Source organism: Fukomys damarensis, unplaced genomic scaffold (genome assembly GCF_012274545.1).
Source record: "Fukomys damarensis isolate Sample0158 unplaced genomic scaffold, DMR_v1.0_HiC HiC_scaffold_33, whole genome shotgun sequence".
In the NCBI taxonomy this organism is placed as follows: Eukaryota; Metazoa; Chordata; class Mammalia; order Rodentia; family Bathyergidae; genus Fukomys; species Fukomys damarensis.
The window spans coordinates 10,701,186-10,725,520 of NW_022900945.1; the positions used below are offsets into that span (position 1 = coordinate 10,701,186).

Consider the following 24,335-nt stretch of genomic DNA (forward strand, 5'->3'; position numbering starts at 1 on the left):
CGGGTCCTTGCGCTTGCAAGGCAGGCCACCGAAACACTGAGCTAAATCCTCGGCCCGATGTTCTCATTCTTTTTCATGGCTTCCATTATCTTTTTTCCTTTACCCTCCATATTTCTCCTTGACATCCTACTCTCTTTTTTAGGTCAAAAACTGAACTTGCATCCTCTGAAAAAGCCTCCTAATTCTTCATTTTTAAGTCTCCAGTAGAAGACTTTTAACACTCGATTAAAGATTTCAAAACTTACTTGTTCTAAGCTGGCAAACAGCAAGACAAAAGCTATATATTAGGAGACAATCTGGTAGAAGTGTTTAGGATGGACTAGAAAAGACAGAAAATTTACTGTGTAGTACTAATGAGGGGGATTAAAAGGAAGGATATATAGATGACTCTAATGAGTCACTTGGAGACAAAAATGAAGAGTTAGGAGGCTTTTTCAGAGGATGAAAATTCAGCTTATATAGACAATCCAATGGAGATAGGACTTTTAAAAAACCTTTTCATTAAAAATAGTATGAGAAAAAAAGGAAAAATGGTGTGAGAAAACAGCATAGCTTGTTGCTACACAGTGATCATGATTTTAAATGTCTCCCAAGGATACTCCTCTGTTATCTCCTACTTTAATTTCTCATCAGATAAACTGGTGAACAGAGTGGATTACTTGAAAACTGCTTACCTCTAAAGAGAGTTTGTGTGTAGCAATTATTGGAGCCTAAGATAGGTAAGCAGTTTTTTCCTCTATTGGATTGTCTATTACTTTTTGGTACTGTATCAAGGAATTTGGCCTGTTGGAAGCCAGCTATTCTCACCACTACACCACCAACACCACACGCCTGGGCTGAATTTGGCCTATTTAGCAGAATTTTTTTTCACAATAAGTGATTTTAAGGTACATCACAAAGAAGTAAGTGCTCATGAGGAATTTTATTCACACAAATATTATTTCTTTCTTTTTTTTATTTTTTATTTTTTTGGTACTGGGGCTTGAACTCAGGTCCTTGTGCTTGCGAGGCAGGCAGCAGCACCACCACTAAGCTAGATCCCTGGCCGCTCAGTTATATTTTTTGCTAGTTGGATTGAACTGATTTATCTAAGGGGACTACTTATTCCTTGAGTCCCGCATTTCTATAAAAGGAAATTGGATAGTGCCAAACTGTGATGGACATAAAAATCATAATATTTATTTTAATTTTTTAAATATATTTTTAATAATAGCAAAACCAAAGGAGTACCCCTGAGATGGAAAGACAAAGAGCCGTGTACCATCTAGCAACTAGACTTGTTCAAGCTGCTCGAAACTCTCGATTGGATTCAGACAGTTTACGAATGTATTTAAGTAATCTCAAGAAGAAGTATGAAGAAGATTTTTCCAGGGCTGAACAAGATTCTGGAAAGACTGAAGAATAATAACTCACATCTTGTACTATTGAAATAATACATTTTAATATGAGGAAACTAGAATTTATCTCCTGAGAGCAAGAGACAATATTTTCTATATTTTATATTTCAATTAAAATTATATTAATAGCAGTATTTTCATTTATATATATCCTACATGAGAATATTTGTTATTATTACTTAATAAATGAGAGCTATCTAAAATATCTTTTGGGTTGTCACCATGCCTGCCTTGCAAGCGCAAGGTCCTGAATTCGATCCCCAGTACTGGGGAAAAAAAAAAGGCATAGAAATGTCTTTGGTTAGAAAAAAAAGTATAATGCACCCCATTTTTATCGTTTATGACAATTCCCATTGTCTTAGAAATTGTAGTTCAAAATATTATTGTAAATACCGTAGCTTTATTGTCTTTCTTTTAAGGTCTGGAAACTTAGTTGAGGGTGTGTGTGTGTGTGTGTGTGTGTGTGTGTGTGTGTGTTACATTCTCTTCTGAAGTAATAATATCCCATGACTCAAAAATTTCTTAATTATTAACCCCAAATTCCAATACTGAAAGGTTCTAAAATCTACTAGAATAATACTGGGAATTAAAAAATAATTTATATTCAGTATGGTTCTAAAGGTTGAAAATAAAGAAGTAGGTATTTTGTAATGCGGAGAGTAATCCTGGGAAGAGGGAGTCACCACCACCATCCCTTTCAGTTTTTCAGATACTGTATCTGGGAGATCGATTTTCTAACCCCTGACTTCCTCCTTTTTTTAAATTTTCATTTTGTCTATCTTTGTTAGGTAAACAAAGGCAGTGGAAAGACGACATTGGATTATTTGGCTCAGTTGTTGGTTCACAAGAAAGCGCTTCATAGAGCTGTGTTTTTCATAGGCATGTGAATTACATCACAATTTCAGAGTCTAGTGTTTACTCAAGGTCATTCTTGTTTTGTAAATGGACAAAAGGAAGCAGGTCTCCAGTTACTCGGTAACTCGAAAGGGCTTTTATCTTCTCAAACGTCTTACTCCTATAATTCCATTTAGTAGGTGACTTATTTGCATAAAACTTATTCTTTTCTTGGGCAGCTGAATATCTGGGATTCAGGATATACATTTGAACCATTTATTCAGTAGCTGCCGTATTCAGTAATTTGGCCAATATGTGAGCTCTTCTACATCTTTGGGTGAGGAGTGCAAGTGCGACCAACACAAGCACAAGGCGCACGGTGCTTACTGCATCATTAGCAATGAAGTCCGTGCTCTGACCCCAGACTGTGAAAGGTTAAACTGCTAGTCTGCATGGGATGAAAATCTCAAGACTTCGCCCTTCGTCACAGCGAGCCTCTGTTCCCACCTCATTAGAGTCTATTTCAGGGCTTGTCTTGGTATATTATGCCATATATGTAGTAGCAGTTTTCCGTATCCCCTTGCAATCTGGGTACAATCAAAATTTTTCACAATTTGTGGAAGGAGTGCTCGCTTTGGTCTCATGATTACATAATAAACTGCACGACTGTCACAGTTTCTAAAGAGCAGAATGTAAATGAAGTAACAGAGATGGAATGATCTAATAGATTACTTCCTTTCCTTTTCTCTTGTAACACAAATATGTTACAGGATTAAAGTATAGAAATGTTTATTTACATCTTCAATGAAAATATATTTAATTAGAACTTAGAATATGTTTAATCTCAAGCATAAAGAAGCTCCTCGTTACAGTGTGTTACACGTGAATATTTCCTTTACTAGTAACATGTAAGATAGTTATATATTTTGTTTGAAAATGTGTCAGTATAAGGAAATCCAAAAAGCTACCTTTACCCTGGAATAGATAAATGTAGCATACATCAAGTTGCTAAGCTATATGTAGCTGTTTGTCTGGGAAGATACTTCAGTGAGTGTTTCCATAGTTACTCTCTACTTTCCATCTGTTTTTTTCATCCTTCTCTTCTTACATCTCCAACATTATGAGAGTTTATTGAATCTGGTTCTAGTCATCACTTTCACTGAACATGGCTCATACTTTCTCTAGAGTGGACAATAAGCAGCATCTAAATTTTAGGAATTCCTTCTGACTGGAATTCTGATTACTTCTATACTTTTCACCATGGTTGGTCACCCAAAATCACATTTAATGCTTTCCTTCTGTATTAGTTTCCGAAAGTACCATAGTGCTGGCCTGGCGGTGCACACCTGTAATTCCAGCACTTGGGAGGCTGAAGCAAGAGGTTTGCTATGAGTTTGAGGCCAGCTTGTACTATATAGTGAGTTCAAGGATAGTCTAAAATACATAGCAAGATCCTGTCTCAAAAAACAAAAACCAAACAAACAAAAAACGCAGACACACACAGCAAAGTACTATAAATTGGGTGGCTTAAAACAACAAAATGTTCTTGGTTCACAGTACTGAAATATAGAAATCCAAAGTCAAGGTGTCATCAGGACTCTTTTTTTCTCTATAGAGTACAGGGAAATCTTTCCTTGTATTATTCTAGCTTCCACAAGTGTCCTAGCTTCTAGCAATATTTGATATTCTTTGGGTGGAGATGCATCAGTCCATACTCCATCTCCACATGTTTTCCCTGTCTTCAGGTGGCCAGTTTCTTATAAGGACATCTATTGCATCAGATTACAGAGTCCATCTTACTTCAGTGTGGCCACATCCTTTGTAATTGCATTTGCAACAATTATATTTCCAAATAAGATAATATTCTCAGTTACTGAAGAGTAAGACTGGCATACCTTTTCGGGGGGGGATTCAACTCATAACCAATTTCCTTTACTAAAAAAAAATCATTTCAGCCATAAATCTAATTAATCAGTCACTAAACCTCAGAAGCTTTCAAGCCCAATGTCTGCTTCCTCACCGGCCAGTCTCTTCTCCTCTCACTAACACACTCCCGTATCATTGTGTCTGCACTTAACCCTTACCAACCCTACTAAACTAGTCTCTGAAATTATCTGGTGTCCTTGACTCTGGTTTCAACCTTATCTCAAAATCATTCATTCTGCCACCCAGATGATCGTACTAAAAAGCAATCTGATCGAGTTGCCAAGTCACACCCCCACTACTACCACCACACATCCCCCACTGTTCGACAGTGGAAACACCTAAAACTCTACAGTAATGGTCTATAGAAGCAATTGCTGTAAAGCACCTAGCTCACCTTCTTGTTACTCTCATATGCACTCTGCCTCCAGTAAAACCAAACTGCCTCCCATTTCCCCACCTCTCTGCTTTTACATACACGATCCTTTTATCAAAATGACATTTTCTTCCTTAAGCACCTGACATATTTAATTTTTTGAACTCTCTTTGACCTACAAATAACTTATTACACACAATATATCCTAGCATATATGGTTTTTTTCTTTACTACACCTGAGGTCATCAAAGTTAAACATCACATATTTTGTATTTCTAACATCTAATATGTTACCTGGTCCATAGTAAATATTCATTGAACTAGACTTGCTTGTAGCTTTCTAAAAGTTAGACATATCTAAAAACTTTTGCTTGAAGGAACAGATTCAGAAATGTGCTATGAGAGTAGGCTAAAAGGAACTAAAAATCTAATTCAGGGAAAAGCATCACTGTTGGCTAAAGAATTATCAAAACAGCTTTAAATTAAAAAATAATTATTTATTGCATACCTTTTAGAACAGCTAAATTAAAAGGAAAGACCAGCAACACCAAGTATAAGAGGAGAAATTAGAACTATTACACATAGCTGATAGGAATGTCAAATAGCATAGCCACTCTGGAAAACAGTTTGGCAGCTCTGAAGTTAAACATACACATACAAAATGGCACAGCTATTTTACTCCTATTTAATATACAGGAGAAATTATGCTCCTACAAAACCTGTACAGTAAGGATCATAGTAACTTCATAATCCCTGAAAACTGGAAACCCAAATGTCCCTCGACAAATGGATGGTAAACAAACTGGCCCATCCATGCAATGTAACATACCAGCAAAAGAAAAAAAAAAAAAAGCACAACTACAGGATAAATCTAAAAGTGAAAGAAACCTGTTTCAAAAGGTCATATACCATATGATTCCATCCACTGAACATACTGGGGTAAAACAGAACTATAGTAGCAAAATAAAATTGACAGACAAATTTTTCCTGGCACCATTTTCTTTCTGCTGCTGCCAGTGATGATGTTGGAAGCCAAATCTTCATCTTTCTGAGGAGAGCATCTGGGCTTCATTGTCTCTGCCAGAGCTAAGAATCAAAACCAAGACCCAGCCACACTCAGGAGTTTTCCACTGGCCAGAGAGCAATGCAATAGAACCGTAGCTGCAATCAGCTCCAATCCTATCAATCCTTCATGACGTTTCCCTTGGCCAAATGGGCGCTGCTTAATCGTCTCAAGAGGCAAAGCAACATATTGCAGCAAGACAAACCCACGTGAAACACTCACCAAATTTTCACGACAAATAGGGCAACGCTGGGTGTTTTTAACTACTCAGATGGAAATAGTATGGAACCCATCTCCTATAGGACAAGTCAATCCAAAAGAGTTGAAAAATAATTATCACTATGACTACAATACAGAATTATTTCATGCCCAACTTGTTATGTACACACTCTATTGCTCATTTAAAAATGGCACAACTGAAGAAATAAAATATATTTTAAATCATAAAAAAAATAACCGGTCTGTGAATGGTGGGTTAAAGTCAGGGACAAACATCAAAGTATTACTTTGTGGTGATGGAATGCTTCCATACCCTGGTGATGGATATGATTACAGAGGTATGCTAAAATTCATAAAACTGTACATCAAAAAGTTAATTTTACTGTATAAAATTTAAAGTAAATGTGTTACAGTGGTACCTAAGTACTTGCCTTTCATTGATTCTGGGAGGCATGCTGAGTACCAAAAACGAGTATAAGTTGTTGGGCTGGAAAGGGTAGCAAGTCATGAGTCAGTTCACACTGACAACTTGTAGCTTGTGTGTCAAGTACCAAACAAATGACAAGCACTGGGACAAAATTTTTGTGCCACAATGCATAGAGTATAGTGCAGTACAAGGTACGACTGGACATTCTTGGCATGAAGATAAGCTTCTTTTCTTCTCCATCTTCATATGCTTTACTTCCAGACATGAACAGACTACCTTTCATGTAGAATTTCATACTGTGAAGAAAAGGTAGAAGTGAAAATGCCTTGAAGTAGAAAGTTTAAAAGTTTTCTAAGGGCTTAGTGGTTTAGCTCAGTGGTTCCGCTGCCTGCCTTGCAAGTATAACGGACCTGAGTTCGATCCCCGGTACCCAAAAAAAAAAAAAAGTTTTCTAAGACATTACAGAATTCATGTTGAGAGGCTGAATTATTAATGATCTATAATTTTAGAGAAAGGCAAAGAAAAAATGAAAAGTAAATAGATTTTAAAATTAAAGAATGGATTTTTTCCCTTAGTATTCACCTCTCTTCATGACATAATAATTACATCTTCATTAGATTTGCTTTTTTGTATGTTTCTGCTACACTTAAAAGTTTAAGAAAATGTAATTCAATTTTAACAAGATATAAACCTATTTTTATTTCAGGATCTCAAATATAAAATACAAATATAAAATTAACTGGCTGGCTTCAATTTTTACATCAAATGCTTTAACTGATGAAAAACCCTTCAAAGTCTAATGAAATCTAACACTGGGGTTATATCCAAATGGCAGTTAATGTAGTATTTGGGGAAATTTAGTGTATTTGACATTTGACACCTGTCTCTCTTTGCCGGCTTTTTTTCCTACTGCCGATTCCACTTCTGCCTTACGCTGTTTTCTCCTTTCTCTTTCCCAATAGGTCATGGCCCATACTTCATCAGTGCCTTCTAGAAATTTGCCACGAGCCCAATTATCTACCAGCTTTTAGAAACCACACGAAGTATAATTCATTGCAAAGGCTGTGTGTTAAAATGTGCCTAATGGCGATATTCTCCATGGTATTCTCTTTCTAAAACATAACAATAAGGGATACAAGTACTCTAACAAGACATTTAACACATATTGAATGTAAAATACATTTACTTTTTCAAAAAGCATGTATGTTATATCCATTATAATTTTTAAATATATCTGGCTACTAAAAGTACAATACTCATGAATTTAAATCAATAAATATGAACATTAAGTGTTGTAAAATATAATATGCATATATTAACTTTAATCAGTCGGGCCACATAACTGAATACTACCGTTCACATAGACATGCACAGTGTATTTATGTCATAGTTGAGAAGCTCGGAGCTTGGGAAATTTCAATCTTTTATAATGAACTTTAAGGTAAAATAAAACCTGCTCAACCTTTTGCCCAGGGTGCAACATTACATTTATTGTTCTAACAGTAAGCAAAACCACTCTCTTCTCCAGAGAGAGACATTATCTCTGTCTCCCAAGGCTGCTCACAGTACAGATATCCTTGAAAATCTAGTCTATAGCATATGACCATGACTCTGCTTCTGAGACAGGTAGAAACATCAGAGACACTTAAGGAATTGTCTTCCAGTTATCATCTTTGTTTTACAAGCCAGACCTCATAGAGAGAAAAGTCTGGTGCCATTGGTATTTGAAAAGATCTAAAAATTTGTCTTTTCATAAATTTTATGTCTTAGGTAAGTTTCTTTATAACATTAACAATTTATTATTTTTTCTCAATGAATTTATTGGTATTTTTTTGTTGTATAGTACAGTTACATTCATCATTGGGATCTTGTACCTTTCCATGACAGGCCTTGGTTCTCATTTTAACAATTTAACATATAACATTTTCAATTTGATGTAATGCTGAGTTAAAATAGATCTTTTCTATTTGTTTTATAACACACATCATTTATACCATTGAATAGGAGGTAATGACTAGAGTCGTATATTCACTAAAAAGTGATGGAAGACATCATATGAAAATATATTTTCTAATGGAATGTTCCATCCAATAAAAACTTAGAAGAAGTTGTTTATTAACTTCTAAGTGAAGAACTTATGTTAATGATGCATATTAACTTTCTAAGTTCAGATATTTCTGTAGACGAACAGGAATTTGAGATGAAAATATTCCATCAGGGAGCATATTGTTGGTTAATAGTTGAGTCCTAATGGTTATTCTGCAAAGATGTGATAGTTCACATGGATCTTTGTATCTCGTCTGAGGAATGTATTCCAACCAATTTGAAATAATCGGATGGCTTCTCAAGCTCAACTGCACCTGAACAAAAGGAAAATGTTTCAGTTTTTCATGTTAGTCAATTATTGAATTAGTTCAAATTATTACACTTTTATTTTTTATTTAAATTCAGAAAATTGATCTTGATATAAACATTTAATATTTTTCCAAAAACATTTCACTGGAAGCAGGTAAATACTTTGGTTCACGAATGCTTTGATTTGCAAACAATTCAGTTCATAAACAAAAACATTCAGCACAATTTTGCTTCCTTTTGCAAACTGCTCTGGGTGACAGACGGGACCACAGCCGTTTTCTCCACACAGACAAACAGCCATCTTCCCCCAAATAACAAAACAAACTAAGTTCATAAGTCATAACACCACTGTATTTTATTCCTGTTTTATTCTTACAATAATGAAGTTTAAATAATACGTGTAAGGACAGAAAGCAAAATAGTTTTATAAGTGTGAAAATATACCCCATATTGAGTTAGTTTTAAAACTTAGATAGATCATACACATACTTCATCAGCTGCTCTTTCTACAGTTGTTGTCGATGTGGCATATAATGGAAATATCTGAGACTGTAAAAATTGCCAACACTCATGCCCTAGCCGAGAAATTCTGATTCTCTTGTTCACAGGCTGGGCACAGCATAAAGGCTGAAAATTCCCCAGATTGTAGCGTGAAAGTCAACAAACAAGAAGACTTGACTTAAGGTCTGTCCAAATGAAAAAATGTCTTTTAAAATTTCAGGAAGCTATCTCTAAGGATTGAACTCGAGAAGCCAAATGTCCACAGATGGAGTTGGAAAGGATATTGCTGTATTATAGAGATGTTTCCCCAGTTGAACCTGTGTTCTCCAGGCTCCATGACACTTATCTAGTCATATTACATATGTGTATATGCATTATTTATCCAGTCATCAATTACTTAAAGAGTACCTGATATATTATCTATGTTATGGTAGATGCTCAGGATACTTGGTAGGGTATGCAAAATAGACAGTTTCTTTTAAATTTTTATTTATATAAGTACAGAGTCCATAATGATTACATTCATCATGAGAATCGGTTCATGTACATAACACATCTTAATTGTTCTTTTCATCCACTTCTTCTCTCTGTCCACCATTTCTTGGTGCTCTTCTCCTTGGCAAAAAGTCTATTATATTATGTCTTTTATTTTGCCCTTTTATTTATTTATATTTCAGGTTTTTCATATAGGAGAAATCATGCAAGATTTAAGCATGTTTGATTTATTTCACTTGACATTATGATATTCATAAGACCTATGGTGTAGGGATAGAGATACCCAAATATATATTTACAGTAAAATCTATGTGCTATGATAGAGAAAAATACTGGGTATGAAACTGTAAAGTAGAGAAGGGCCTTTAAAATGTTTTTCAGGCAGCTCTAATGTGATCATCTACCTTCTTGTACAGTGCAGCTTCACTTTAGTTTATTAAACTGCAGTTGTCTGGGCCCAGCTAAAAATTCTTTGCCACTCAGGTAGGAAACTTTGGTCAACTCATTCTATGTTAGTACTTTCTGCTGTTGTACCCTGAAGAACAGCATTTAGTGGAACTGGTTGAAAATCAGTATTTCTGTAAAAACTGCAGGACCTACACAGGACAATGCCAAGGAGTGTTACTGGAGATACAAATAATTTAGTTTCTGTTTTAAAAGATGGGTTGCCAAAATAATTTGACCCATTTGCTCTTCTCACAATTGACCCAAGTGCAGAGGACCTTCAAGTTATGACTGGCTGGATGTACAAACAATTTGGGTTAATTAGGTTAATGGAAGAGTCATCTGTCTCTGTTACCTATAACGTGCACTCAGGTAAACCTCCAGACCTTACCACCAACTGGAGTTACAACCCACCCTGAAGAACTGATCGAGTTTGTAAGTCGAGGGTTCACTGTATTGGTATCCATTAAGGCATTTTTAAAAAGCTCTACGGAGTTATATCTGTCACAAATTTATTTTTCAAGTCACACCTTAAGAGATCGGGAGAGCTGCTGCTGTTTAGTAATTCAGCCAGTCTGAGCTTGAGTAACCTCCTCTCCATTAAGAGCTGCTTCTTGATAGCTACTTCTTGTTACTAGAAGCCATCAAACAATATGGTGCTGAAACTTGCAGTTCATTTTGAGAGGTGAACATTGCTGTACATGGTTGATTTTTTTCCTCTATATTTGGTTTATTTCAAAAATTTTCTTAAAGAAAAGGTTGGCACATTTCTGAGAGATATTATTAATTGAACAAATAGTTTAAGCCTTTACAGTTTTTTATAATGCTTAAAATTATTTTGGGGTTTCAAATGGAAAAAATCTATTTATTAATATGTGATTATATTTATGGGGAGAAATGTAGCCCTCTTATAATAATATTTTATTGGAAAACAGGTTTGTCAATTTTTTAATTTATTTTTTCCAGGAATAGAAATCTCAACAAATATCTTATTATTGGAAAACAGTAAAATACCTCTACTTAACAACACTAAAATAAATTTAACTTTTAAAATTCTTTTATATTTAGAAAATTAAAATTCTGAAGTTAAGGACTTTTTAGATAATTTGAATTGTCTTTTATTTCACATTTATAAATACACACTCAGTGATTGATTTGTCAGTGGGTGCATTCTGTACATTAAAAATTAACCTTAAATCCCAGCACTAGGGAGGCTGAGGCAGGAGGATCGCTGTGAGTTCAAGACCAGCTTGGGCGACATAGTGAGTTCAGGTCGGTCTCAACTACATAGTGAGACCCTGCTCAAAAAAACAAAAAACAAAAACAAAAACAAAAACAAAAATTAACTTTATTTTTGCCACCTTAGTTTTATCTTAAAATTCATCAACTGTTGAGTGCAAGTCCAGAGAGTGATATTTCGCTCACCTTTATTTCCTCGACAGGAATGGCAGAGAGCACTCTGGAACACAGCACTAAGCATGTTTTGGCATCCTCCTCGATGTCAATCAGTTCATGATCAACCATTATTCTCACTCCTGAAGGGTAAAGTAATATTGTCAAGATAATGTTGAGTGGGTCTTTTTCTCGCTCCAAGATTCCGTACTGCAGGAGGATTTTTAAGATACCAGACTGCCTCGTCTGAGCTACATAAAGCAGAGGTGTGATGCCGCTGAGTGGGTTCGGGCAGTAAACTGGTGTGAAAGTTCTGCAAATCAAACAAAACAGAAGACTCACCGAATATAGAATTAAGGAATGCATTAGTAATTTAAAAATAGTAACATCTTAAATATTAATATGTGTCTAAACCAAACTGAAGGTTAAAACTCCCACTAAACTCTCCTATTTAAACTCTCCTTTACATTTAGAAAAATAAGCAACAAAAGATTTACAGTATGTGGAAAATTATTGCTTTTAGTCATAGCAGATCTATATTTCTCATTGGAGAAATCCATACTGATTAAGAGAATGATGTAAAACTTATGAAGCTCTTGAAAATCTAAAACGGAAAGAAACACCTTTTGTATTTTATTTCATTAATAGAATTATATGTGTGTGTTGATATCTTTGTTTTTGTTCTTGATCATATATCAGACATGAGCCTGAATTTAAATTAGACATTACATGAAAAAGAAGTACAAAGACCTTAATTCTCTGAATAAAATTAGAATTGGTATTCATGAGTTTAAGAAATGCAAATTATGGTTAGAGCTAAAGCAGGTATTTCGAGGGCAGAATTTTATTTTCCTTCTTCAAGAGTAAGTTTTGAGTCTCCTCTAGAATATTCCTTTTCTTAGAATGCTACAAGATAGATAGACTTGAAAATTTCTTCCCCCTTAAGATAGAAATGAAAACTTTATCTGTTCTAATGTTACATCGTGTTAACAGTCACTTTATCTAATGCTTTTATACTACTATTGAGCTGGTCGGTTATAAAATAAATGTGGTAGTGGTTTTTCAGGCCACAGAGACGTCTGTATTAACAAGCTTTAACTTTGCCAAGTAATATGGTTTTTAACACTAAGGAAGGGAAAATTTGATTAATGATCCTTGTCTCTGCAATTCTCTTGACTGGCTTCACAAAATACTAATTTATTCTGCCAAGTACCATATAAGTATAAATATTGGTTTTAGACTACTCTGTTGAGAAAAGAAAGGGGAACTTTAGGACTGCCTACTTTAAGGTACACTGTATTTACTTAAGATGGGAGGCAGCATGGTACAATGGCATATGAACAGGATGAACAGGTCGGCATTCTACACTCTATGTTTTGGCTCCCCTAACTAGCTCTGTGATCAGTCTCTTTGAGTATCGGTTTCCTCATGCATTTATGTACCACTTTGCTTATTCTTTTATTAACCATTTATTTATTTAACATTTGTTTGTTCAGAGTGTGCTAAGAATAGCTATGTAGAAATAAAAGATGCCGTGCTTGATTATTATAGTTTAGGAAAGACAATAGACAATTTATTATGGTTTGCATTGGTACTCAGCTGAGGAAGCTATCGAGAAGAGTTGGGACCTCGTTGGAGGGACTAGGTCATTAGCAGGTGCATGACCTTGAAGGAAATATTACCACCTTGGTCCTTCCTTCTTCATTTCTGCTTCCCAGATGCCATGAGGTGAGCTGTTTTACTCTACCATGTGCTCCCAGACAGAATGTTTTGCCACACCACAGGCCCAAAAGCAAGGGAGTCAGTTGATCGTGGACTGAAATCTCTGAAATGGTTAGCCAAAATAAACCTTCCTCCTTTTAAGTTATCTCAGGTATTTTTGTCACAGGCAAAGCTAACACATAATTCAACATAGTAAATATGACGTAAGGTGATAATTGTTAATGACTGAAACATGCTTGAGGTATCATGGAAGCACTGAGGAGAGAGGTACTTAACTCCATCTGGGATAGTCATTTTCTGTAAGTAATCCAGGAACAAAGACTTGCAGGATTAGTAGGTGTTCTCCAGCAAAAAGTTTGAAAGGAATGTTGTAGGCATTAGTATAAACCCGCCTTGGAGGACTATTATAGGTGGGCCAGCTACAAAAAATGTTTTGCATTACACGAGTTATTTTTAAACTTTTTATCTGAAGAATCCTGCAAAACTAAGAGAAAGGTGCATCTGTAGTTGAAGGGGATAAGGGTCCTGTTGCCCTACCCCTTCCTAGGTCCCTGGTTCAGTGTTCTGAAAAGTCTAGTTGGAAAATCACTAGACCAACTAGTTTACTTCTAAAGTTTCATTGAACTCTGAAATGCCAGAATTTTGTAATAAAAAATATTATAGTGAAATGCAAAGTACCATTTTAGAAATCGACTCTTAGATCTGCCAGTGATACTATATGTACGCATGTAGCTGAGCATTTATCTACCGTATCATTTTTCTCTCCTGAAATCATCTGCAGACTAATATGGTCCTGGGCATCTCACTCTTTTCACAAATACTTCCAATAAATATCCAAAATTGGCCTCTTAAACTACTCCTCCTTCTGAATTACTATAATTGGTGCTCAGTTTCCCAAGTCCTCAAGCTCTTTAAATGTTTTGATTTGCTTTGTATATGTTCTCTTTTTTCAATTCTGAGACAAGTGCAGCTCATTTTAGAAGTCCTTATCCAGTAAACTCTTGTGAAATCCTCTTTGATTACCATGAACTTTTTAAAATCCTTGTGGCACTCGATACATTCCTCCCTGTGGTGGGTTAATTAATTTAAGTGGGAACGCCCAGCTGAACTGGGTCAGCGTGGTTCTCGGCATGGAAGATCCACCTGAGCGTTGTTGCCAAAATGACATAAAAGGAGAACTGGAGGGGAAGAGTGCATGCTGATGACTTTCCTGAAGAAGATGCTTTTCCGAGGTTTTTCTTCAGAGAAGCTTTGGCTGCTCCTGCCTTCCTTTGGGAGAACCTCAGCCCTAGTCTTCATCTTGGGCGTGGACTCCTTGCTCCTAGTGCAGATCTCTCAGCCTTTGGTCACAGACCCTTCACTCAGCCCGCACAGACTTTCTAGCGCCCCCCACTGGCTCTTGGGCCTTTTGGGTGCAGATCCTCCCTACAGACTTCCATGGGGCGGTGCAAAAGGCTCCCAGCCCGCAAACCCTCCGGGTATGCAGCGTGCAGACAGACGCTCCCACTCTCCTCCATTTGTCTCTCGTAGCAGTGACTAATACACTCCCCTAAGCTCTTATCCTTTTGAAAAACTTAATACCTGTTTTATTTTGTTTGTTGTTTTTTATTAAGGGTTGAATCCAAGGCCTCACCCTGCTCAGCAGGCTGTACAGATGCTCTGAATTACACCCCGGTCTTTAATATTTTTAAACTTTTATTTTCTCATCTTAAAAATAAATGGTTGAATAAGATGATCCGTAAAAGTTTAAGCTCCAAAAGCACAGTAATTTTCCTTTATTACTATATTTCTGGGTTCCTAGAGCAACACTGAGCCTATAGTTGGTACTCAAATACTTGTTAATTAGAATTTGCTTTCAATTCTAACAAGATTTTTGGTGATATGCAACCATTTAGTCTTTTCAAAGTCAGTGTAATTTATTCCATCTTGCCAGTGCTCAAGGTATTTGACCCAGCCTTGTAAGTATGCAGATTCCAGAAATTTAGGGGACAAGATATACCATAAGTAGTCTTTGTTAAGATTTAGCGATACTAATGATTCAAAGATATTAAATCGGCGTTATCTTTAAAAGATATTGAATGAATACTGAGAAATGTTAAAAACATGACCAAAACTCATGTAGGTTTAAAAATGAGATTTAAAAGTCTAATCTGTATCAACATGACATATGATTAATACTCGTATTTAAAGAATATAGTCTAAACTAAAATTTGCTTAATCTGTACTGACAGTTAATTATAACAGTACTTATGTGGATGGAATGAGGCAAGCAAAGAATCAGTTTTTAAATGTGAGGTTAATGAGCTGAACCCTCTATCTGAAAACCTGTCATATGCATTTATGAAATGGGGCATATTTCCATACAGACATGTAGAGGGATGATTCACTTTTGTAGCTGTAGTTATTTTGAATATATTCTATGCATTCTGCTTTGGTTTCTAGCTAATAAATTTAATGGCTATTTCTCTGTACTTTTTCCTCTGTAATACTTAATACAACTGTCTTGCTTGAAGCTATGTTTTCCTTTTACTCAGACAAGTCTCTCACGTTACCCATGATCTGTTTGGCTGCTCCTTCTCAGTCCTCCTGCACAGCCTCTTCCTCTGCTCTTAACTCTTAACTCCTACGTATGTGTGACCTTTTGATCAATTTTCATTTGACTGATTATTCGCAGGCAGGTTCACTGATAATCACAACTCCAAATACTCTCTACTCATTTATTTCAAGAGCTATTGAATACATGATACATGCCAGGCACTGTTTTAGGTATTTGGAATGGATCAGTGAATAAAATAAGGTCTTTGTTGTCTTGCCTGTGTTATAGTGTGAGGTGACTATAAATAATATATAATAATTATATTTGTGTCAGAGGCCAGAGAAGACTTGAGGCCCAACTGGCTGCCTCAGTGAGCACAAAGGTGAAAGGCTGCACTCAGGGCTGACTCCATATTAGGGAAAAGTTAAGACAGCTCAGGTTAACTTGTTTACCAGAGAATGTACTAAAGGATATTGGAAAGCAGATGAATCCTGTGTTATTTTGATTGCTGTGCCTGTGTTTGGGTGAATAAAGGTGAGCCAGACCCTGGGGGCTCCTCTGCCTACTAGAGGCCAGCGCCCTCTGACTGGCCGCATGGATAACTGATTCCATGTCTCTGTCATTCATCCTCATTTGCCCCTGGGTCAGGGAGAACGAATTAGTGAGTCTTGGTGCCCCACCAGTGGCACCTGGCTGTGGAAAGCTCCGAAGAGGGAGCTGGCTCTCCACAGGTGACACCTGGGGCAGGAAGGACCCACAATTGGAGGCAAAGGTTGGCTGAATGGGTCAGCTACACACACACACACACACACACACACACACACACACACACACACACACATAAAGGCTGAACATAGCAAACAAGTAAGTTTTGTATATTAGAAGGTGATAAGTGCTGTGGAAAACAAAAAGAGCAGGGTAAGTTTGGGCATGCTGGGAGGGGCATGAGGGCATTTTTCATCAAGTAGGAGAAGGCACTACTGAAAGGTGACCTCTGGAGAAAGATGCAAGGAGACTCAAGGACTCAAGGAAGAGAATGTGTCTGGAGTGAAGAATAAAGGGAGCCCTGTGGCTGAAGAGGACGGGAGTAGGAGGAAGGAGGACGGGATGGGATGTCACATCATGAGGAGTCTTTATGGATCAAGGTAGGAACTTCACCTTTTACTACAAATGAGCCGGGTGAGGATGGGTAGAAGTGTAACGTGACCTGTCCTTTGTTGAGAATTTGCTGTAGAATGGGAGGAAAGAAAGAACCCACTTAGTCTGAAACAGAGTGATAGCAGTGGAGTCGGCTATTCTGTAAATTGCTTGCAGATAGAATTGTAATAGAGCAAATCTTGGATACACTACAAGGAAGACAAGCTGGCATGGTGTCTCATGCCAGTAATCCCAGCACTGGGGAGGCTGAGGCAGGAAGATGGCCATGAGTTTGAGGCCAGCCTGGGCCACGTAATATGTTCAAGAACATCCTAAACTACCTAGTGAGACCCTGTCTCAAAAAACAAACAAAAAACTACGTCAGGAATGTCAGTATATAGCTAACAACCTACCTTACTTACATATGTGCTTGGATAATTCTTAGGAAATGTAAATTTATCTGTCAGAAACTGACTTTTGTGATGTGGGTTCTGTTTGGTTTTGTTTTAGTCATACCAGGGATTGAATTCAGGGCCTTAACACTGAGCTACATCATCAGCCCTTCCTTATATTTTATTTTGAGATGGGGTCTCATTGAGTCACCAAGTTCCCAGGCTGGCCTTGATCTGGCAGCCTTCCCACCTCAGCCTGCCAGAGTTCTGGGCTTATAGATGTTTGCCACCATACCTATCATCTTGTGATACATCTTCATAAGTTTGTGACACACCACTGTAGCAGGCTAATTATTGCCCCTCAGTGTGGCAAAGGGACCTTACAAAAGTGATTAAGACAAAGATCTGGAGATAGGAGATTATACAGGTGGGCTCTATAATTGTGAGGGTTTTTAGAAGCGTCAGAGAATGATGGATGCAAAGTCAGTGAAGGAGACACAAGTATGAGGACATGTCAGTGATAGCTTTGAAGGTAGAGAGAAAACTGTGCCAAACAATTCGAAGCAAGGACACAGAGTCACCCCTAGAGACCAGAGTTTAACCCCGTAAGACTCACTTTCGACTTCGACTTCTGATCTTCAGAACTACAATACATTCAGTCCGTAGGTATGTGGAAATTTGTTGCGAGAGCAACAGGAAACTAATATAATCATCAACCCATCTCCAAATTTAGAGATCTGAACACTATGACTTCCTTCGCTTCGATTTTTCACTTCTAATCCCACTGTCTTACTGTTTCATTGTAAAATGCCTTCTTTATTCTTCTACTGTTAGTACTTGAAGTTTTCATTATAACTTACCTAAATAGGTCTGATATCAAAGGGTGGTAGAGGTTGGGGAAGACGGTGTCTGAGAAGATTTATTTCTCCTCTCAGAACATTGTAAACACATGTATAAGCAAAGCAAGCACACCATGCAGGCTGTACAAGTGCAATTCAAGCTTTCTAATTACCTCTTTAAAAACCAGATTCCTTCTATGAGGAAGGGGAAGGGACCTTTTATTTAGATCCCTCCTATATAGGCCTCTTCCTATACAGAAATGGTGGGGCTGCTGTTGTACCTAAGAGTGTTGAGTAGTCTAATAACTACTTTCCCTGTTCCTACCCCAGCCTGCCTTCCCACAATTCAGTCTTCAAATGGGGCTGAGGGATCTTTCCATTGAACAAGTTTCACCCTCATTAACAGCATCGCTGTGACATAAATTTCAAATTCCTCAATACGACCTACAGTCTTTAGGTGTCATCTCTTGCTACTACCTGATTCTCATCTCACTTTCTAGCTATTATTAAGCTTATATTTGGTTGTTTGCATAAATTAATTTTTCCCATTAAGTTTATTGGTACATTTAAAGCAAACAATACTGTTACATTTATCATTGGGATCTTGTGCCTTTACATGATATCTATGGGTTCTTGTTTATTCCCCATACCACTGCCCTCCCTTCACCCCCTTGAATGAATGAATTTTGAGATCAAGAAAAAAATAAATAAACTTAAGTCATTGGATACATGTTTCCTTTGGTTTTAGTCATGCTCCCTTTGCCTAGGTTACATTTCTTTAAGGCAAACAAATGGAACTCTCTCTTTTTAAAGAAATCTTACTGAGTTTATTGGTACATTTTAGGTATACAGTACAGTGACATTCATCATTGGGATCTTGTGCCTTTACATGACCGGTCTTGGTTCTCATTTGTTCCCCATTCCCCTGCCCTCCCTTCACCTACTTCCCCCTCCTCTACTTACAAAGACTTTGTTTCCATTTTTTCCTTTTCTCATATGTTTTCCTGTCCCTTATTACCTTTCCCCTACCCTTCCCATTTCCCCTAAACCTTTGCCCCTTTTCTTCCTATTTCACATTATGAATTCTACAATTTGGATCTTATTTACACTTTTAGTTTTTCACACCAGAGAAATTATTCAGTATTCACACATGTGTGTCTCATTTCTCATCTTTTAAAGATCATTTTAAAGGGGAGAAAGAGGGTGGAAAAAGGGGATGCAAAAACAATTAAGATGCGTGCATGTACCATTTCCCACAATGAATGTAATCATTATGTATTGCAAACGTACTAATAAACATAAAAAATTTTAAATCAACTTAGGACAATCCCCCCTTTTTTGGTTCCTTGCACTTTCGAGGCAGGTGGTAGAACCACTGAGCCAAATCCCCAGCCCTACACAACTCTTCTAAAGAGCCTTCTCAGGTACATTTTCTCCCTCACAGTGTTAATGATTTCCTTTTGTGCTCTCCATACCTCTACGTGCTTCCACGTTCACACTGAACAATGTAATTAAGTTTTTTCTACATTCATTATTGACCAGGCTCTCCAAAACCAGGAAACGTGTTTGTCCTATTTTTGTATATCCAAAAAAATAACATTCTTGGCACTTAGGAAATACTTAAATAAATGATTATTGTTACCTTAACAAATGATATCTGTCTTTACTACTTACAATCTGTCATAGGGTGGCATTTGAATGTTTGTTTCAGGTCTCTTATAAAAGGAACAAACAACTTCCTTTCTCTTAGTAATTCTCTCTCTACCCCAGGGGCTATGGAAACCCTTCATCATTATAATAGGGAAATTGTATACAAGGGAAGGCTACCAAGAATAATGACGGTCTTTAGAAATAAAGAACAACAGATAGTAGGAAAATTAAGGTATTTATTATGAAGACATAATAGCTGTGTTCAAATATTTGAGGTTTTTGTGTAGGAGACAGGGAAAGTACATTTTGTTCTTTATAGCTGTAGGGGCAGAACTGGAGAAATGGAGGCAGACTTTGGCATCAAATCGGAATCAAAGCTGTATCAAAATTCACTTCAGCAAAATCTTGGGCATGCACTTACTATTTATTGGGCAGTTGTAGGCACTGAAAGTGAAGCAGTCGTCAAAGTTCCTGCCCTCACAGAATTTACTTGTAAGAGAGAGGTGAACAAACAAGTCGATGAAAAAAATGAGCAGGAAATAAAAAGATCAGTGATCACTGCAGTGCAGAAAATGAAACAAGGCTATGGTAATGACAATGACCTCTTTAGACTGGGTGACTAGAGAGGGCCTCTCTGAGATGATATTAACACTGTAAGCCAGCTGACTGAAAGAGCCAGCCATAGGGAGATACAGGGGAAGAGATTTTCAGCCTACAGGAATGGTTATGATAAGTTCTCAAGGAAGAATAAGACGTTAGAATGTCCAAGAAACATTTGAAAGGTCTGTGGAGCTGAACTATACAGATCCAGAGAGAGTAACATGAGACTGGATCAGTGAAAATATTGAGGGGACATTCATTCAGTTTTATTAAAAGGGGCATTGTTTGATACTCTTCATAGTAGAAAAACTGGAGGATTTTAAGCGTGGGTGATATGAGCTATTTTATATTTTTCAAAGGTCACTCTGATGTCCAAGTCAAAAATAGGTTACAGGGATTGGGAGACTTTCAGAATCTACTGCCTTTATCTGGGCTTTGCCTAGATTAGAAACGCAGGAGATGAAAAGAAGTAGAACTAATTGGGATATGTTTTAGGAGCAAAGTCAAAAGGACTAGCTGCTGTGTTGGTGGAGGACAGAAGAGAATCAAGAAAAAAACCTCAGATTTTGGCCCAGGGGCTCTAAACCAGGTTGAAAGTTCAGGGGAAGGAGCAGGTGGCAGGCAGAGGGAGGAATTAAGTCAATATTCTGTTTTGTTTCTATTAAGTTTGAGATGGCATGTGGCAATGTCAGTAGATAATAAAAGGAGTCTGGAGCTAAGAGGAGAGGTCCAGGCTGTAGATAAAAATCTGAAAGTCATTTGCACGTACAATAAAGTCCTGGGACAGGGTAACTCTTTGGGGAAAGTGTATCGCTGGGAAATAGAATGACTCTGGGCAAAGGACTGACTTATTGCAGGAAACGGGTAACTCACAACTCCTACCAGCTGTTCAAGTGGGGACCAGTGAGCATCAGCCAGAGATGCTCTGCAACAGGCTGCTACCAAGGATAAATATCTGCCAGTGAATGCTCAGGCTCTATTCATCTCTAAAATTCTATGATTTTTGAAAGATCCAAGCTATGCTGTAGAGCAGAGAGCTGCCTTGTAGTGAATTTTACCTTGTGAATGCATCCAAGCCAAATTTTATTAACTTTAAAACTGCCCCTTAAAATAATCATTAATGGGGGCTGGGAATTCCTGTAGATTTAGTTGTAAAAGACTTGCTGAGCATGCATGAGGTCCTAGTAATGGTCCTTTATCCTGCTCCACTTTTTATTTCATTCATTTTTCCCTCTCCTCCTCCATACTTAATTCTTTTAATTTTCTTTCTGTCTTACTCCATTTTCTTTCCCACAGGCCTGCCGAGGCTAGTTACTGAGCCCGGCTAGTGACATTTGGCTTTAGAAATTGTTGGTCTCTGCTGCAGTTACATATAATGTGCAACCTTAAAGCAACACAAAGTCCTATTTGGAGATTTTGTTTATTGATAGTTCCAAACCACAGCTATTGATTCATGCATTGGGTAATCCTAAAAGAATACAATCCACTGGTTCTCCAATAGCACAGTGATATATAATTAAGAAATATCTGTTTCAGGCAGAACTTAAGCTTGTGTAATCTTTATCTGATTCTATCTACTTTGTTTTTCTTTGCATACCTATTCCTGTCATCATGCTTAGTATATGCTGCATACATAGTAAGGTGACCAATACATATTTACATCTTTTCTAATTATACTAATACCTAAAACCAAAGAATAAATTGGAATTAGTGAAAACTAGTTCACTTCAGAATATATTACAAAGAGGTCATAGTGAAGATTTTATTTTCAGAAGACCCTCAGTTCAGTGGTACTTGATATGCTGATAGGTGAAGACTATGTAAAATTTTGCCCTTAATACAAATGGCAGGCTTGTTTTTTTTTTTCCTCAATTTTAGAGAATTTGAAGTCAAATTTATTCATGTTCCCACAAATTGGGAACAATTGTGTTTAATAAGTGTTATTAGGTGAAGATGTGTATATATTCTGAATTGTGCTTTGAAAGTCAGTTTACATACACACTATATAGAATTCAATGTTTTCAGAAGAAGAGACACAGTATTACACAAAAAGCAAGTGCCTACAGAGAAATCTGACTTTTCTAACATTGCATTACACTGAGCACTGACATGTAAACTGTATAGGGAAGAACCACTAATAATTTCTTGGTACATAATAATGTGCTTATAAGTAACATTTAGTGAATACACTGTGAATAAACGAGAAATTAAGTTAGGATTCCTGACCCATGTGTAGCCACCACACATATTAATTGTAGAAAGAAGTATTGTAATCTCCTAAAAATAGTTTTTTCTTTCTATGGTAAAAACATGAAAGTATTACCTCCATATCAGTGCCAGGTGACAGCTTCTGTCTTGAAGATAGTCTTTCGTCTTCCTGAGAAGCAGTTCCACAAAATCAGGGTTACATTTTCTGGCAAAAACCCAGTACAAAATCGTATTCACACATATTTCAGTAAATTCAAAATGAAAACTTAGTTCAAAACGGTATCCGGATTTTTCTGCAAATGCAATATAATCTGTGAGAAGTGCATCAAAACCATCCAAGTCGACATACCTCAGAATTTTTGCCAATGTTCTGTAAATCCTATGTTCATAACAGTGGTATCCCCACTGACCCAAAAATTGCAAGGAGGGTCTCCTAATAATTTTGTCAATGAGATGGCAGAACAGGTTGCCATTTGGAAAAGAAGTTTTATGACAAAATTTAAAGTGTTTACTCATTGCTTCTTAAGGATCAGTCATAAATAAAATCACAGGTAGTTTTGTAGTAATCTTTCAGTTTCATATTTGGATAACACGGTAGGCTTTACTTTACAAAAAGCAAGTGCCCTTTAAACTGTATCCTGGGTACAGCTCGCAAGAAACATAACCACGGAGTTCTGGATTACATCACAATAGATGCAGGTCGGTCATCAGCTTGGGTTAGGGTATGCAACCGGTGACATTTCAGAGAGACATGCTGGACAGGAATGGTATTTGAGAGCACTAAGATACAGCGTTGTTTAACTTCCCAATAATTCAACCCAAGCTATCTCTGTTTCTCAAGGGTTAAAATCACAGTCTATGTGTGGCTGGACTAAGTAACATGAACAGATATTTATGATTTTTTGTATGCTATTATGTCAACAGACATGACCGAGTACCATTTTGGCTCTTGTTCTGCATGAATTACCACCCATTCTCCTTGAATCCTCATAGATCATTTTCCCTATTTTACACCGAGGAGGCTCATTAGATTAGTGAAATATCTCACAATTTGGCACCGTGTTCATTCCCGGAGAGAAAGGCTGGAATGCCATATTATTTTTTTTCTTTTTATTGAGTTTATTGGTACAATCTAGGTATACAATACAGTTACATTCATCATTGGGATTCTGTACCTTTACATAATAGGTCTTGATTCTCATTTTTGCCCCTTGTCCCTGCCCTCCCTTTACCCCCTCCTCCCCTCCCGATTTACACACACTTTATTTCCATTTTTTCAGGTTCTCATATTTTTTTCCTCTCCCTTATTACCCTTCCCCCACTCTTCCCACTTTCCCTACACCTTTATCCCTTTACTTCCTATTTCACATTATTAATTATCTCATTAGGATCCTTTGTACTATTATAGTTTTTCACACCAAAGAAACTATTCGGTATTTCAGTTAAAGAAATCTCTGTATGAACATTAAAAATAGGGAATCCTAAAATAAAACTAAAAAGGAAAGTAGAAGAGAAAAGGCAATGATGTAACATTAAAATAATCCTTAATTCTGGAGATGAAAATGGTCCCTGGACATATTTAAATTGCTTCTTGCTCTTATAGTCTTATCTTATTCTTTTTTTCATTATTTAGAGAATACTTTATTAGTTTCTGTAATCAAACCCACGTAGATGTGACCTTGCATATTTAGTACGATGTGTTACCCCTGTACACATGGAAAACAAATAAATAAAAATTTAAAAATTAACATTTCTGGACCAATATGGCTGTCCATTTCTGTACAATGCCAACTCAACACAGTAAATTGGGATGACTTTTTTCAAA

At 36.9% G+C, this 24,335-nt stretch overlaps 2 protein-coding genes and 1 pseudogene across 4 annotated transcripts in view; 2 read left to right on the forward strand and 1 right to left on the reverse strand.

The window, feature by feature from the left end:
- The window catches only part of Msh4 (mutS homolog 4), a 59,538-nt gene extending 57,907 nt beyond the window's left edge, over nt 1–1,631 (forward strand). For all 3 annotated transcript variants that reach the window (XM_010605151.3, XM_033758229.1, XM_033758228.1), the window contains one exon: nt 1,214–1,631. In XM_010605151.3, coding sequence (XP_010603453.1) covers nt 1,214–1,405 — 192 coding nt within the window. In that variant the 3' untranslated portion in view covers nt 1,406–1,631. The remainder of the gene's footprint in view (nt 1–1,213) is intronic.
- Nucleotides 1,632–5,722: 4,091 nt separating this feature from the next.
- Nucleotides 5,723–7,355, forward strand: LOC117284024 (annotated as a pseudogene).
- Nucleotides 7,356–8,392: 1,037 nt separating this feature from the next.
- Nucleotides 8,393–23,146, reverse strand: Asb17 (ankyrin repeat and SOCS box containing 17). The gene is made up of 3 exons (XM_010605154.1): nt 22,626–23,146; nt 11,460–11,739; nt 8,393–8,599 (listed from the first exon to the last, which is right to left on the reverse strand). Exons 1-3 carry the CDS (start codon nt 23,024–23,026, stop codon nt 8,393–8,395), a joined length of 888 nt encoding a protein of 295 aa, XP_010603456.1. The 5' UTR covers nt 23,027–23,146.
- Nucleotides 23,147–24,335: the final 1,189 nt, after the last annotated feature.

What these genes read in the sequence shown, in the direction of transcription:
- Asb17 (XM_010605154.1), bottom strand. Translation starts at nt 23,026, where the DNA reads ATGAGTAAACACTTTAAATTTTGTCATAAAACTTCTTTTCCAAATGGC. An exon ending in CACCTGGCACTGATATGGAG is followed by an intron (nt 11,740 to 22,625) that starts GTAATACTTTCA and finishes TTTGATTTGCAG; the next exon opens with AACTTTCACACCAGTTTACT. An exon ending in TTCCTGTCGAGGAAATAAAG is followed by an intron (nt 8,600 to 11,459) that starts GTGAGCGAAATA and finishes CCTTTTGTTCAG; the next exon opens with GTGCAGTTGAGCTTGAGAAG.